This window comes from Triturus cristatus, chromosome 10 (genome assembly GCF_964204655.1).
Source record: "Triturus cristatus chromosome 10, aTriCri1.1, whole genome shotgun sequence".
Classification (NCBI taxonomy): Eukaryota; Metazoa; Chordata; class Amphibia; order Caudata; family Salamandridae; genus Triturus; species Triturus cristatus.
In genome coordinates, this window is record NC_140593.1 from 995,584,332 (window position 1) to 995,601,270 (window position 16,939).

At 40.4% G+C, this 16,939-nt stretch overlaps 1 protein-coding gene across 1 annotated transcript in view; it reads left to right on the forward strand.

Moving 5' to 3' along the window:
• The window catches only part of MYO15A (myosin XVA), a 1,126,038-nt gene that overhangs the window by 834,616 nt on the left and 274,483 nt on the right, over positions 1-16,939 (forward strand). Inside the window, exon 51 of the mRNA XM_085631315.1 lies at positions 14,195-14,306. Within this exon, the coding sequence (XP_085487441.1) occupies positions 14,195-14,306 (112 nt within the window). The remainder of the gene's footprint in view (positions 1-14,194; positions 14,307-16,939) is intronic.

Consider the following 16,939-nt stretch of genomic DNA (forward strand, 5'->3'; position numbering starts at 1 on the left):
TTTTCGTCACGAGTGGAGTTGCGGTCTGTTGTACGCCTTTCCGCCTATACCACTTCTGCCCAGAGTGCTGAAGAAGATCAGGCACGACCGGGCCCAAGTCATCTTGGTGGCTCCGGATTGGGCACAAAGATACTGGTATCCCGAGCTACTCAGTATGTTGACCGATCCCCCGATACGTCTGCCCCTTCGGGAGGATCTTCTGTCGCAGCAGCAGGGGACGGTCCTCCACCCGAACCTGTCCAGCCTCCACCTCCATGCGTGGAGATTGAGCGGCGGCAGTTGATGCCATTTGACTTGCCTCCTGAAGTCTGTGATATCATTCTGGCAGCCAGGCGTCCCTCCACAAAGTCGGTATACGCCTGCCGGTGGAACAAATTTGTGGCATGGTGCACAGCAAAGGCTGTGGATCCCCTTTCCGCCCCTCTTTCGGAGGTTCTCCTCTTTCTTCTTTCTCTGGCCCGGCAGGGCTCTGCCCTGGGCACCCTGAAAGGTTATCTTGCTGCCATCTCCGCCTTCTTGCGGCTTCCTGATCAGCCTTCTCTTTTCAAGTCCCCTGTGGTTACACGCTTTCTCAAAGGCATTACACACACGTTCCCTCCTGTCCCTTTTGTAATGCCTCAGTGGGACTTGAATCTGGTCTTGACATTCTTGATGTGCGCTCCCTTCGAGCCTCTTCACAATTGTCCCCTTCGTCTTCTGACTCTTAAGACTGCTTTTCTGGTAGCCATCACCTCGGCTAGACGGGTGAGTGAGCTCCAGGCTTTATCTTCAAAGCCTCCTTTTCTGTCTGTTCATCCGGACAAGGTTGTCCTTCGGCCTCGTCCTTCCTTTCTTCCTAAAGTGGTGACTCCATTTCACCTTGGGCAGTCTGTCACCTTGCCCACCTTCTTTCCGCCTCCGCATCCTTCCAAAGAGGAAGAGAGGCTCCACCGTCTGGACCCAAAACGTGTGCTCTCCTTTTATCTGGACCGCACAAAACAGTTCCGGGTGGACGACCAGCTTTTTGTTGGGTACGTGGGCGCTAAGAAGGGGAAAGCTGTGCACAAACGGACCATCTCTCGGTGGGTCGTTTTGTGTATAAAAATTTGCTATTCCTTGGCTAAAAAGGACCCTCCTGTTGGGCTGCGCGCCCATCCTACTCGGGCCACGGCGGCTACTACTGCCTTGGGACGGGGAGTCCCTTTGCAGGACATCTGTCAGGCGGCGACGTGGGCTTCGCTACACACGTTTGCCAGGCATTATTGCCTTGACAGCCAAGTCCGGAGGGATGGCTTCTTTGGCCGTTCTGTCCTCCAGGACTTTCTGGTGTGATCTTGGTTCGCAGACCCACCACCGGGGATGGTATTGCTTGGGTATCTATTCTAAGGTGAGGAATCTAACTAGCGTGTTTCTTTCAGATGAACAAGTTACTTACCTTCGGTAACGATGGTAAGAAACATTAGTTAGTTAGATTCCTCACCGACCCACCTATCCTCCCCGTTCTGCGAACTGACATCTAGGGTTAAGGTTATCCTTTTCAGGCCCCTAGATTTTATTTTTGGCACCAGTGTCGGTCTTTGCATGGCTCTGCGTTCCTGGCGCGGAAGGCTATGTACAAGAACTGACGTCAGCGCGCGAGGGCGGCGTCTAAGTACTCCGACGACGTCATCCCGGCGCACGACGCCGACGACGGCCGCGGAGCCGCAGACGACGCCTAGCGACGCGCAAGGGGTATTGCTGACGAAAAATCTTCCGGATCCAGTCTGACGCCTGGGGATATTCTAAGGTGAGGAATCTAACTAACTAATGTTTCTTACAGATACATCGTTACCGAAGGTAAGTAACTTGTTCTTTAGGGGTCCAGTACACCTCAGTTGAATAGCAGAGAGTATGACCAAAATGAAAGGATAGGGAAATAGTACGCACCTCCTAGTGGATGTACGGATTATGTTGTGTTAGCCAGGATACTCCCAAAACTACAGCATGATTAGGGGCACCAAAATAACAGGATATTTGTATTGATAATACGGATAAATGACCTGAGTCCTCTGTTTGAAATTTCTTGCATTGAAACTGGTTGAGCAGTAGAGGTATCCAAGTTTCATGCTTCAGGAATAGAGTTTAGCACCTTCACCATGCTAATATTGCAGCTTGTATTTTCCTTTGGGCTCTATTAGAAAGAAACTCAGGCTTCTAAGCAAACATTCGAGTCAGACATTGCATTTTGTGAGGAACTCTTGATGTCTATCTTTGGGGCAATACTTTTTGAAGCCCAAAGCAACATATTATTTAGCATTTGGTATTCTCTTTTCCCCTGCAACACGATCAATTTTGAGGCCTTTTGTTGCAAGATGGCACCCTTTTATGTCCAGATGTGGTAGTGCCATAAGGTAGCTGTATGTAATTATGTTAATATGGCACCAGCCCCCATTTGTGTGTCCACTGAATTATAAAACTGGTTATGAAAACCTTTGGAAGGAGAGCAATTAATGAACTACGTAAAATTGTAAGTTAAAACACGATATTTGTTGGAATTCAGGTAACCAAAAAAGAAACGTCAAAGGTTTTAAAGCTTCAAACCGAAAACAGGTCACATTTCCATACCATAAAGAGGAAATGTATGTGTCTTGTTTTAATTCCCATCCATCGTCTGTGTTCATAGCTGCCAAGTGTTCAATTCACGTCAGGAAGTTCTATATGTTTGGCCAACAGAATATTTAATTCTGAAACTTATCGTTTTGCTTGTATCGATATGTGTATCCTTGAAAATCCAATAATTCACAATGCTACTGACCAGAAACACAGTACTGACTGGAGGTGTGACACATTACCTGGAGCCTTTTATGCCTGTGTCGATGTGTATAAACTACAAGTGGTCCTGTTGGGTGTCACAATTTCAGCAGAAATTGTGAGAAATGCTTTTTATTAAGCACAGAAATGAAGGGTCCAATGAGGATCCCTATTAGGCTGTGTGTGAGAGCTACTGTTAGTGATTCCTTACTTGCCTCTGCACATCAAAATTATTAATGTCCATGAACCACGACACTGAAGAGTACTTCAGCAATAACATGTATTATTCTGGCTGTCCAAAACACACAGATTACATATAATGCAATCATTTAAACTAACATAACTTGGAAAATCAAAAATGTTTACAGTGTTCACATATACAGACATGAAGACATAAAAGTCTCACGTAATCAAATGACCACACTTGTGAAGCTCAAAGTATCCTTGTATTATTTCCTTTATATATTTTTAGGATAGCTGACGCAGGATATTGGATAATTACGCCAACGTTTTGACCCTCTGATAGCATGTTAATGGCTATAGATCTTAGCGGGTCTTCCTCAGAACTAAAAAACCAAAAGAACAGCCTCCAAAAGGAGAATCCAGGATCACAAAATGAATATCCTGCAATATATAATCAATGTATATTCAATGTCATCATGATCCCCAGCCAAGGTACGCTAGGTATGTAAAGTGGATTAAGTATCACCCAATAATCCTTTTCTTTAAGTACACAACCCCTTTCAAATTAATTCTTGGTACTTGTGTGAGGAAATTGATCATGATCAGCAGCTGAAAGCTTGCTGTACATCCCCCTCATGTGAAAGGATCATGATCAATTTCCTCACACAATTACCAAGAATTCATTTGAATGGGTTTTGTGTACTTAAAGAAAAGGATGATTGGGTGATACTTACCCCACTTAACATACCTTGCATACCCCGCTGTTAGTTTAATTGATTGTATTATATGTAATCTGTGTGTTTTGGACAGCCCGAATAATACATGTTATTGATGAAGTGCTCTTCAGTGTTGTGGTTTGTGGACATTTCGATGTGTGAGGGCAAGTAAGAAATCACTAATAGTAGCTCTTGCGCACAGCCTGATAGGGATCCTCATTGGACCCTTCATTTCCTTTTTTTTATTTTTTTTATTTTCAGCATCATAATTGACACATAGATACAATAAAGCAAACAACATACAGAAATATACCACAATCATATAAGAAAAGGAAAAAAAAAAACAGGAATTAGAAAAAAAAAAAAGAATCAGATGAAATAATAGCAAGGAGAAGGAAATAATGATCGTACAATAATACAGTAAACATGAGGGAACATATAAACACAAGTAAATATAAGCACAAAATGATATAAAATTGTATAATCAGAAGGCCATAGGTCGCCATAGCGCTTCTAATTTAACTAAGGAACGAGTTCCCTTAGCCTTTGCCAGAGCGGCCTCTAAGCCATAAGTTTCTTTGATAATAACCCAACATTCATCAACCAACGGAGGTGTGGGAGAAATCCAAGACCTGGCAATAGCCAGTCTTGCAGAGGCCATCAGAATTGAAAAAAGACGTGCTGTATCTGAATGATTCTCCTTGTATCCCAACATAATTTCAAGATCAGTCAGTGGTTGATCTAACCCAAGTTTGACCTGAAGTAACTGTTCTATTTTCTGCCATAAGACCGTAAGTGCTGGGCATGAAATAAACATGTGTAATAGATTAGCAGCGTATAAACCAAACTTAGGACAATATTTTTTATCTCCTACAATATTTCCTTGAGCCCATTTAGCTATTCTAGACCGCGTATAATATAACATACAAGTAGTACGAAATTGCTGAAGTTGCAGATTCACGGAGTGCACCGACTCCTTCACATTACCTAACGCTTGTTTAATCATATCGGGTGAGACCGCTACCCCCAGGGTTTGACTCCAGCGTTCGGCTAATTTTTCATTACCATCTACTTTGAAGCTATGTAAATGTGTGTACATCATACCTATTAAGGATTTGGTCTTTCCTCCATATATACAATCCCAGACATTTGACTGAGTGAAGTCAATTGCCCCAAAGCTTGTAGTCAAGTAGTCTCTTACTTGCAAATATTTTTTTTTTTTAATTATCGGTAGCTTATACGTTACACGCAAGTTTTCAAATGATTTGATTCCTTTCACATTATAGATTTCGCCCAAGTATGAAATTCCATACTTAGCCCAGGATTTGCCAGCCTGATCCTGAAAAATCTCAGGAAGCAATGGATTCCCCCACAATGGGAATTTATTGTGAATTATTGGTAGTTTACACTTAGAAAACATATCTCTCCAAATATACACAATATCCCTCAAGGTCTTAAACTTATCTCTCTTGAAGTAATTTGGATCGTTTATTCCATACAAAAACATGTCCCTCTGATTACCTAAAGTAAGCTTAAATAATGAATCATTCTGGTCTAAACCCAGCAAGCAACGAAAACGACCAGTAAATGAAGCCCAGAAATATATTTTGAAATCCGGGAAGCCTAGTCCTTCTTGTTCATACGAAGATTTAAGTAACTCAGTCGCCCTCCTAGGTTTTTTATAGCCCCATATAAAGCTACTGCATATGCCCTCTAGTTTAAAAAAAAAAATGTTAGGGATTTTCAAAAGAATTGAACGGAACAAATATAGAAATTTGGGAAGTATTTTCATTTTAATAAGGTTGCATCTTCCAAGCAAACCCAAAGGGAGCCTATGCCAGATTTTAAGCACCTTAGTAGTCGCCTGTAAAAGTGGTACATAATTAATATCTATAATCTGATTAACTTTAGCTGCTATTTTTACCCCCAAGTAAGTCACGATTGTATATGCCCCAAGAGTAGCTTTTTGAATCCCGGGTGTAGTTAGCACTTGAGTTTTATTAACATTCAATTTATACCCTGAGACATTGCCATATTTCACTGCTTCGTCGTTAATCCTAGCCACGGCCACACCTGGGTTAACAGCATAAACCGCTATATCGTCAGCGTATGCCGTGAGTTTAAGTTTGAAAGAACCGGATTCCAACGGATATATATGTACACATGATTGTAAAGTCCGTAAAAATGGCTCTATATACAAAGCAAAAAGCAATGGAGACAGAGGGCATCCCTGTCTAGTCCCGCATAAAATCCTGAATGGTGCTGATCTAGATCCCATATAAGAAAGATTGGCTTGTGGATTGCGATATAAAGCCTTTACACATGACTGAAACTGCATACCTATCTTAGATAACAAAGCCCATAAGAATTCCCACCTTACACGACCGAATGCTTTTTCAGCATCTAAAAGGATCATACCAAAGTCTATTTTCTTTTGCTCTGCATAATCAAATGCGCTAACAGCCATATTCACATGAGCAGTAGTATCCCTCCCTAAGATAAACCCGTGTTGACTTTCAGAGACTAAATCCGACATAAGCGGAGCTAAGCGGACTGCCAAGATCTTTGAGAATATCTTTGCGTCCGCGTTAATAAGGGAAATTGGCCGGTATGATCCACATTCAGTTGGTGATTTGCCCTTTTTTAGAAAGAATACAATCTGTGTCCTATTCCATGATGCTGGGACCTCTCCGCTAATGGCCACAGATTGTATTACTCTGGTAAGTGGTAAAAGTAAAATCTTTTTGAAGGATTTGTAAAACTCCAGTGGTGTTGAATCAATACCGGTAGCCTTCCCAGTAGGCAATAATGATAATGCCAGCTCGACCTCCTCTAGCAACACCGTTTCTTCCAGAGTAGCAATTTTCTCAGAATCTGCAGCTTGGAGATCACTATTATTAATATACCTTAATACCTCGTCTTGGTTAGAGGCCCATGTCAAAGAGTATAGCTGTTGATAAAACTGCAGGAATTGTTCTAAGATATCTGAGGGTTCCGTACACATTATCCCATTTGCTCCCATGATAGTATTAATCTTAGTTTTAGCTTTTGTCTCTGCGGTCTGGTAAGCCAGTACATGTCCTATATGCTCCCCATATTCGTATTTTTCTAAACGATGCTTACAGTAATTTACAGCTATTTTTTCTCTTAGGAACTTTTTTACTGCAATTCTTGCATCGATTAATAGTAAGAGCATGCTATCCTGGACCACTAGATCCTTATTCTTAACTACCTCCACATGTTGTCTCTCAATATTACGCAGATTAAGTACTAGAGTCTCCATTTCATTTTTTCGTTTTTTATTCCGATAAAAGATGTACTTTTGTGTAATGCCACGAACAAACGCTTTCATAGCATCCCATACAATTATTGGAGATGCAGTCCCTGTATTGATTTAAAAAAAAATCCTCTAGTAGCTGAGTCGTACTTAACAAATATTCATTATCCGTCAGCAAGTACCTAGGGAAGGAGAATGGCCTAAGTTCTTTTTCTGCAGTTTTAACCCCAAAAGAAAAAATAATAGGATTATGGTCAGAAGTCACTCGGGGACATATCTCCATTTTTGGATATTGTAAGTAAAGTGTCCGACACAAGGGCCATATCAATCCTAGAATATGATTTATGAGGGGCTGAATAATAAGTATACCCTGGTATTAAAGGATATATATGTCTCCAAGCATCCTTAACAGACTGAAGCCTTATCATTTGTAAAATTGCTCCCCGAGTTCTACGCATACTTAGATTGAGCCTTTTCCCCGTAGAATCTATATGATAATCTATAACACAATTAAAGTCCCCCATAATTAATTTATCCCCCTCCCAATTTAACAATTCCACGTTGAGAAATTCAAAAATAGCAGGGTCATCCACATTGGGACCATATAAAGCACAAATCACATATTTTTTGACCCCTATCTCCAGCTGGACTAATGCCCACCGCCCCCATTGATCGGCTTGCTTTTTCATTACTTTGCAGTTGAACCTTTTATCTTTTAAAATAGCCACCCCCTTTATAGATACTGTTTGAGTAGTACAGATGATTGTATCCAACCCTAAATCCATCAATAAATTTCGATCTTTAAAAGACAGATGTGTTTCTGTTAGGACGACCAATTGAGGCTGATACATTCGTAGCTCTTCTCGGACTAACCTTCGTTTGGTTTTGCTATTAAGACCGGCCACATTACAAACCAGACACTTGACCCAACTCATACTTATTTGCTATCTTTTGGATTAATCCTCCTCCTTCTGTTATTGTCAAAATAAAATGAATTAAAGTATATATTGTTTTTAATCTACTGTTTTGTTTATTTCGCTTATTAATCAAGACAGGAAAAGCTAAAATAAATCTTCCCCTTTCTTTAGACCCACAATGTCCTAATGATGATGATTTTCTCCCCCCATTCAACCCCATGCTCCCACCCTCACCCTTTCCAGATATCATTAAGATCTGAGATCTGAGAGTGATACCTCACCCTGTCTCTTAGAAGAACCCTCCCCCCTATTAACAGCTGCCGCTGGAATGGCAGCCCTATAGAACAGCAGCAATGTTGGTCAACCCACCCCCCTTTCGTTTCTCATCCCAATTTCTGCAATTCTGAGTTAGAAAAAAAGAAAGAAAAGAAAGCGTGAGAGAGAGAAAGAAAAAAGAGGAACCAAGGGTATCATAGTATAGTATTAACACTATACATAATTTGAACAAAAGAAGCTGCCACATTCGTTCGGCTTTATCGTTGCTAGATCTCTTTCTCCCTCTCTCCTGGAAAAACGCTCAGGAAACTTCCAATGCGCCCATTATTGCAGAGGGTACAGGGAGACCATCAGACTGCTGCTGCTCTCCGTGGCGGCTTCAATCCGCCATCTTGGTTCTCCCTCAAAGTATCAGGACCCTTCATTTCCATGCTTAATATAAAGCATTTCTCACAATTTCTACTGAAATTGTAACACCCAGCTTATATAACCAGGTTCTGAGGGACATAGGGCAACCCCATTATACTTAATGTGTCAATGTGTACACATGTCTTTCAGGTGCATGTGCACCTTTATATTACATGTGTCTATTTGTGTTCTCAGTGTGTTTTCTGTGCGCATGGGTGCTTCTAAAAAAGTGGCTGTTTTAAATACAGGATCTATCTGTCATTAAATTCCATTCCTCTAAACAAATCACTTAAATGCTTTCTTTGTCTTTTGCAGTGCCAAACATGAATAGCTTATCTTGTCCTGATATTTTTTATTTGCATTCAAGTATCTTTAGTCATGCATTTGTAATGGAAATATTAATATATATCCCAGATTGCAATCAAAAATATTGGAACTGGATGAGCTGCTCACATCTGACACAGGACTTAATGAGACCTCTATGGCATCACAACAGTCTGTCAACATGAGCCATCACTACATCACATTTATCGACCTGCTGTAACTATGTATTTTGATAAGTCCTGCCTATTTGTCTGATTCTGCCCGCAAAAGCTTTAAGGAAAGCAAAGCCATGGCACGTTCCTTGGTCCTTTCTACCCCTGCTCATCTATTTCCTCTTCAGTTTCAACCCTTCCGAGATTACTTCAACAGGTTTGCATATATACAATGCTAGGCCCCACCACCACAACAGTCCCCTCAGTTCTTTTGCAGCGCAGGACAGGGATCATGCAGACATTTTGCAGTTCACCACAGACACCACTCTTCTCAGTCTTCAGCCACTGTGGCATCAACCTCATAGTCACTTTAGTTTGCCCATAGCGGTGTAAGCCCATCGTGTTGGAGGCAGGGTCAAACATTTTCACTCAGGGTGGCACTCTATCACATCCTAAAGATGGGCACTCCTGATCTTCCTGCAGGGTATATCCTACCATTTCTTTCAGACACACCACAGCTTTCTCCCACAGCAGAGTGGCTTTCAGGGGAGGACCTATACATCTGCTGTAAGGGATTCATATGTAGTGGCAAAAAGGGGCCAGATACAGAGTGGCAGACTTTGAAGTAGGGGTGCTATTTTCCCATGCTGTAGAAGGACGTAGGCCTTTGTCCTATTTTAGATCTTTTCTCTACGAATGCCTTCCAACAGAACAACAAATTCAAAATGCTGCACTGCCCAACTTAGTCTGCCCTATATCCGTATGTTTGGATGATTCCCCTGGATCTTAAGGATGAGTGTGTTCATGTGACCATCCCACAGACGTTACTTGCGGTTGAAGGTTGGCCAAAAGCATTTTCATTTTCCAGTTCTCCTCTTCATTCTTGCCAGCTGCCCTTGGGTGTTCACGCAGGTGATGGTGGTGGCCGCCGCCCATGTTCATATATTAGGGATATCAGGATTCCACTACTTTGACAACTGGCTATTGAAGGCAGGCTCACCACAACCAGCTGTAAACCACCTCCAGATGAAGCTGGACTTCCTGACATCGTTGAGGTTGTTGATTAAGGAGCCAAAGTCAAACCTGACTCCTTCACAGAGGTTTCTTTTTGTGTAGATAGTGGATGTATGAGAATGGGATTTATTAAGAAATTAATCTTCTTGTTTTTACTGACCCGTTCCTCAGCAACTTCTCTTGCTGTGACGGAGGCTATTTGGTGTTCTGTGTCAAAGGGTGTATCCTTTGTCATTTTTTGTAATGTCCAGAGTTGGAAATTTGGGCAGAAATTTCTGCTTTATATCTATTTTATTTTGTATGACAATAGCTTCTCTTTTGTCTACAGGTACTATGACGATTTCTCTAGTCTGATTGAGTGAGTTCAAAATCTCCTTTTCAGCCTTTGAAAGATTGACATGAACATAGTTGCACAGTAAAAAGTAGGGAAAAGGATATAATCCCGATTGGTGAGAATATATTGTATAGTATTTTGTCAATGCTATATTCTTACCTTATGGATTTTGAGAATTTCTCAAGAAGTCTCCTCTTCTTGTAAATATGTTTTAATAGAGGAAAACGTCTGCCGTTAAGAAACATCTGGAGGAATTCCATAGCCACTACTCTGGATAATCCCTTCAGTGCTTCCCTACATATACATCCTAGATGGTAGGCATCAATATTTCACCAGGCCTTCCCAGACATATTGTGGACTGGAGTAATAAAAGAGGTTTAGAAAGATGCTTACTCGGTACTAGTGCACAAGAGGAGGTAAAACACCTGCCCTGGAAAAAATACTCTATTAACCATATTGCCTCCTTGTATGAAGAATTTCACCAGGGCATTAACGCAGCATCTACTATCCGCTGCAAAGAGTTTGTCGTTATTGCATTTTTCCCATTGGTACAAGCAGACTTTAAGCGGGAAATATTTGCAATGAGGGATAGTGTTATAGTGCTATTAGTTTCCCTGGCACCTCCAGTACTCCTTAAGGGAACTTTGTCCTTGTATTGTGCTTTTGAGGACACTTCCACAGTCTTGAATGCAACAGAAAGTCCATATTAATATACCATGAGGCCTCTCTGTGCAGCAGCCTCGGGTCGTTTAACATCTTAAGTACCAAAAACAAGGGTAGTTGGACCAATGTCTGCTTAAATGGCAGAGCCGAGAATTGGGGTGCATGACTCTATTGCTTTAGGGTTGGTGAAAGATATGTCCTTAAAACAATTTTCTCTGCAATTTACATCAGCGACCTACATGTGGCTTTAGAAGAAAGCAATTATAACAGCCCAAGTTGTCTTGATTACCAGTGTGAATTTTTGATTCTAACAACATTGTGATCCTTGATTGAACCAGCAATGACCTCCAGAAGCCTTGACCTGCTTCATGCAAAATTGTGTTTTCTTTTAATCTTAAGAAAATCCAATTTCTTCCTTTTGGAAATGGGAAGCCAGGTCCATGTTGGCACCTAAGTGACGAAAGGTTCCATTTATTCTCAACTAGGTATTTTGATTTATTTCTTCTTGTTCTGGTGGCCCTTGGTGGGTGATAATGTAATGGTCTAGAAATACCATAAACACCCTCTGCAAGTTTTACTATCAGTTTAGAGGCAGGTGAATAATGTAAGTAAACTGGACATACATAGCTACGTTGATCCTGGTATTTTTGTATGGCACATCAATATGTTTCCTGAGATTAAGAAGTATTTGGAATCTGTTGAAGCTGCAGTTTTCCAGCAATTATTATGACTGAGTAATTCATTTTCTTTTGAGGTATTCTCGCTGCAGCTTAATATTAATTCTGTCTAGAGGATTGCCTGACTGCTGCGCCAAAGTTACATTAGGAGCTGAGAGGTGCCCGGGATCATTCTCTCCTTGCACATTTCAGAAACAGTGCTTAATTTGTGCTAGTTGTTGCAGGTGTTTGGCACCTCCACTCTTTTTGGTGACTGGGGCTTGTTTTTCATTATACTACTTTAACCCAGGGCAAGAGAGAAAGGCAGAATAGGGATATAGGAGGAAGAGATCAAAAGGAAAATAGTGACAAAAGGTGAAAGCAAGGATGTAAAAAAAATCTGCAAGAGTTAGGTAAGTAGGCAGTTGGGTAGTGAACAAAAACGCTTAGAGAGCTATTTTTTAAATTGAACAGTAGTTTAATTAACTGAGACACTGGAAGGTTAGTGTGAAGATAAGAATGGAAGTATTGTATGCACATTATCTAACCACAGTGAGACTCGATATGTCTTTTTATATTATATTGGAGTTGATATTTAGGAGGCAGTTGAATGTTTGCTTTTTGGAAGTACTCCTATGCAGTGTTCCTACCAGAGTTAGCAATATAAATGTCTTTCTGCTTGTTGTAAGGTATATGAGACAGGAAGGCCTTCTCACTACTTGCTGGTACCACTGGGGACAGAGCTTGAGCAGAGAAGAAAACACCTGTTGTTTTGGATAGGGATTCTATCTTTTCTAGGCTTGTGTGGTTGAGTGAGCATGATTAGGAATTGCACACAGCGTGGGTAGGAATTGCACAGTATGAACAGAAGTGCAGGCTATGTGTTCTTGTATTAGAAACTAGTCTGGACAAAGCCTGTGGCCTAAGTGATACGGTCTTTGAAGACACATTTAAGTTTGAATAGCAGACAGGAATGTAATCTGAAAGTATTTTAAGTGTAGTTTATTAGTTACAGATTGTATACATACATTATACCGCAAAAGCAGTTTTAACCATTACTTAATATGGCTAACTTGGCTCATTGATATAACTGCTCTTTATGTACCGAGCAAAGTAATTCTTAGAGGTGGCAACATTTTCCACTCATTTTTATTTTATCAATTCTTTTTAGATAGAATAGCAATTCTACTAACGTTTTATTCTCAAGTGTCCTATGTATGTCTGTTCATTCGTTCTGACATCTTGCTGTAAATGCTGTTTCAGGGTAGTCTGTCATTTGGTTAGAACAGTAACTTCCTTGGAGATACTTTCCATATTTCAATAACCTCCTGTATGGTGTTGTCCATTCTAACCTGCTTCAATCTCTCTTCCTCTGCTATTAGACACCTAATAAAGACTTTTAGCCAGCTTGGGTGCTTCAGCATCTTTCCATTTGAATGGAATTCTCCTTCATGCTAGTACCACTGCTAATTGTGTTTCCTATTTCCATTTTATTCTTGATGTTCTGTGAACCGATACCCAATAGACAAGCTTTTAATGTGTATGAGATATTTCTTCTTCTGCTGTCTCTGATTACATATCTCTTTTCATTTAAGAGTGATATGTGTACACTCCCCTACTAAGGCCCTCATTAACTCCATGGGGAGATACAGGGATTGGGATTTATGATTCTGACTGGTATCTCCCCAGGAGTTTACAGGGATTATGAGATTTTTCCCCTGAAATGGATAATACAAGCAGACACCGGTAATGCCAGATGTAGTTCCACATGTTTTCCCCCTTCCCAGGGAAACAACAGGTCCAATTCCACTTGGTTTTGGTCTTGTAGTGGATCTTCTTAGCATTGTTTGAACAAATAAGAGTGGGTATGAGTAAATAAGTATCTTTTGGTGGCCTTGTCTTTATACCTTTGGACAAGCATGTAGTTAAACATTAATCGGTGCATAAAGCATAGACCTAAAGATAGTAACTTTGTTATTGTAAGTTGTTTTTTATACAGAGCTTCATACCACAGTTTTACAATGTATTTGCAGTATAAACAATAGGTGTTACTATCACATAATTTAATGGTACTCAATTTATCAACTTGAAAGGATGGAAGGCTAAATTACTTTTCAAGGTGTCACACTCTTGACTTCTGGAACTCACGGCAGATGTCAGCAGCAAATGCTTACATCACTGAGCAGTCAACTCAACTAGAGGATCGGTCTTCATTTTGCTCACATTTTTGTATAGGCGTGTCCAGTACATTGCTGTAGAAAGTCATGCATTTCAGTCTGATGTAAAAGTTGATAAATGTAGTACACTCGAGATGACCAACATCAAACGTTAATACAGTCTTTGTATTCTAGTATTTCTAGTTTTACTCATGCATACAGGACTACAAATACTATGTTGCATAGACAAATATAATATTCTTGATGTGGGACTCCTTGAAGTCCTGGATTGAACTTTGTAAGAGACAGTGACTAAATCATTTGGAAATGTTCTCCTTAAATGTTTCAGGATTCTAACTACATGGTTGCTGTGAGGAGCTATGTCACCGATGACAGGAGTCTGCTGAGTTTTCACAAGGGGGATATCATCCGGTTGCTGCCAATGGAGGGGCTAGATCGAGGTCAGTGTTCTCTGTCACTAATAGCAGCCATTGGGCACAGTGATGCATGTTAGCAATGGTGCATTGTTTGTATATTCATTTCCTGGGAGATTGTCTACACTCTGAACATTTTTACTACTGGGGAGCAATCCCAACACTCATCTAGAATTTGGTACTGCAATTGACCCAGCATGTGTTGTGGCTGCCAACTCCCTGAGATCCCCTCCTTCATAAAGATAATCAGTATTTCTCGAAGTAGATTGTTACGTTTTTTCCACATCTTGCCACCCACATTTCATCCTTAGCTTACTGCCCGATAATGGTAATTGAAGAGATATTGCTAATTTTCCCGGAGTATCTTCTTTCCGATGCATATTAATATTGAATTGTGAAGTCCTGATATTTGAATTTATATAACCATTCAGTTCCTCCTGATGATTGTAATAAATATCTGGTCCCTGGACCATTTCTATCTATTGTAGTCCTGCATATCGGCAGCAGCAATATCGACTAACCAAAATATTGAGGTCAAAATATTTACTACAAAAATATAATGAAACCTAATTTTAAAATTAAACTAACAAAAATATTGATAACAATATATTGTCCTACAAGTATCGCAAGTTTAAAAATATCTAATACAGAAATATAGACTACAGTAATATTGAGTTTTACGGAATATCAAAAAACAGACTATATTGTAAAATAATTGATAATATTATAATTTAACAAATCGTAAATGTATGTAAATAAAAGTAATTTTGAATTTTAAAAAGTGACAATACTTTTTACAAATATTTTATATAATTAGAATTAATTTATAATATACTTGTCCTTTAAAAAATTTATGTTAGATTAAAATAATCAAAATAATATACATTTTTATATTAAAAATAATTAATTTACAAACATAACAATATAACAAATACGTTTTACAAGCAACAATATATCTACGAATAAAAATACAATTAAATGTCTTCACAAATAAATTAATTTTTCAAATTTTAAAAATCTAAAATAATATCTTCTAAATCTATGAACTTGTAATAAAGCTCTTTTATAAATTAACATATATTTGGGAGGAGGCAATGCAATAATCAGTGGGGTCAAATGTACTATTCTAATGCCATTCCAATTAATAATGAGGAAAATGCTTGTATTTGAGGGAGGGGGATCAGATGTACCATTCCCATTCCAAACTAAGCAGCATTGGAGAAAGTGTTCAATCAATCGATCAAACAGGTGGCATGTATAGTGCGACTACTCACCCAAAATGGTCTCAAGGCGCTGGGGGTGGGGTGTGGTGGGGGGTGTGCTAGTCTGTGAAGGCGCTGTGGTTCAGTCGAAGATCCAGGTCTTGAGGTATTTCCTGAATTGAGGAAGTGGCGGTGATTGCCTGAGATGGAGCGGCAGGGTGTTCCAGGTCTTTCCTGCCCGGTAGGAGAAGGATCTTCCTCCAGCTGTGGTCTTGCAAATACGTAGGACGTAACCAGGGCCAGTTGGGCGGAACGGAGGTCTCTGGTGGGTATGTGGAATACGAGGCAGTGGTTGAGGTCCACAGGTCCGTGTCATGTAGGGCTTTGTAGGCGTATGTGAGGAGCTTAACAGTGATTCTTTTGTTGGCTCGGAGTCAGTGAAGGTCTCTCAGGTGATTGGAGATGCTGCTGCGGCAGGGGATGCTGAGGGTGAGTCTAGTGGAGGCATTCTGAATGTTCTGCAGTTTCTTGAGGAGTTTCTGGGTGAGGCTGGCATAGAGTTTGTTGTTGTAGTTGATTCTGCTGCTAATGAGGGCATGGGTGATTGTTTTTCTGACCTCGTTGGTAATGCACTTGAAGATCTTCAGAGCCGGCGTAACGTGTAGAAGCAGGATGAGGAGACATCATTGATCTGGCGGTTCATGGTGAGCGAGGAGTCCAGGATGATGCAGAGGTTTTGTGCATGGTTGGTAGGTGTGGGGGGTTCAAGCGCTAAGGGCCACCAGGAGTCATTACAGGTGAAGGGGGTGGAGCCCATGATGAGGACTTCGGACTTCTATGAGTTGGGCTTGAGGCAGCTGTTCTTCATCCAGGTGACGACAGCCTTCATTCCGTTGTGGATGTTGTTCTTGGCGACTGTGGGTTCGTTGGTGAGGGACAGAATTATGGGCGGTCACCTGTAGCAGTCCCACTCCAAACAAAGCAACATTAGGGAAAGTGTGGGGCTCTGGAGTGTCTGATTTACTATTTCCACTCCAAACAAAGCAACTTTGGAGATGGTGTTGAATACTCGGGGTGGCGGCGGGTATGCAAATAAAGTATTCACAATCCAAAAACAAACAGCATTGTAAAAAATATCTCTTAGGGGAGAACAATTTACTATTCACACTCCAAGCCTATCAACATTAAAGAAAAATTGAACAAAAGTATTTAAAAAATAATAAAATAAATAACAAATTAGTAATTTAATACTTATTAAAGTCAAAATAAACATAGCAAGGAAAATTATAAAATATAAATAGTTAAAAACATAAGTATAGCTTCCAAATAAATTTGTTTGATCACAGCAGTCATTATGAAAATTTGGGACCTGATTACGATGGCAGGGAGACCGCCACCGACACTCCCCGCCATCAGAACAGGGATCTCCGCCTGCCATATTAAAACTCCAACCGCCAC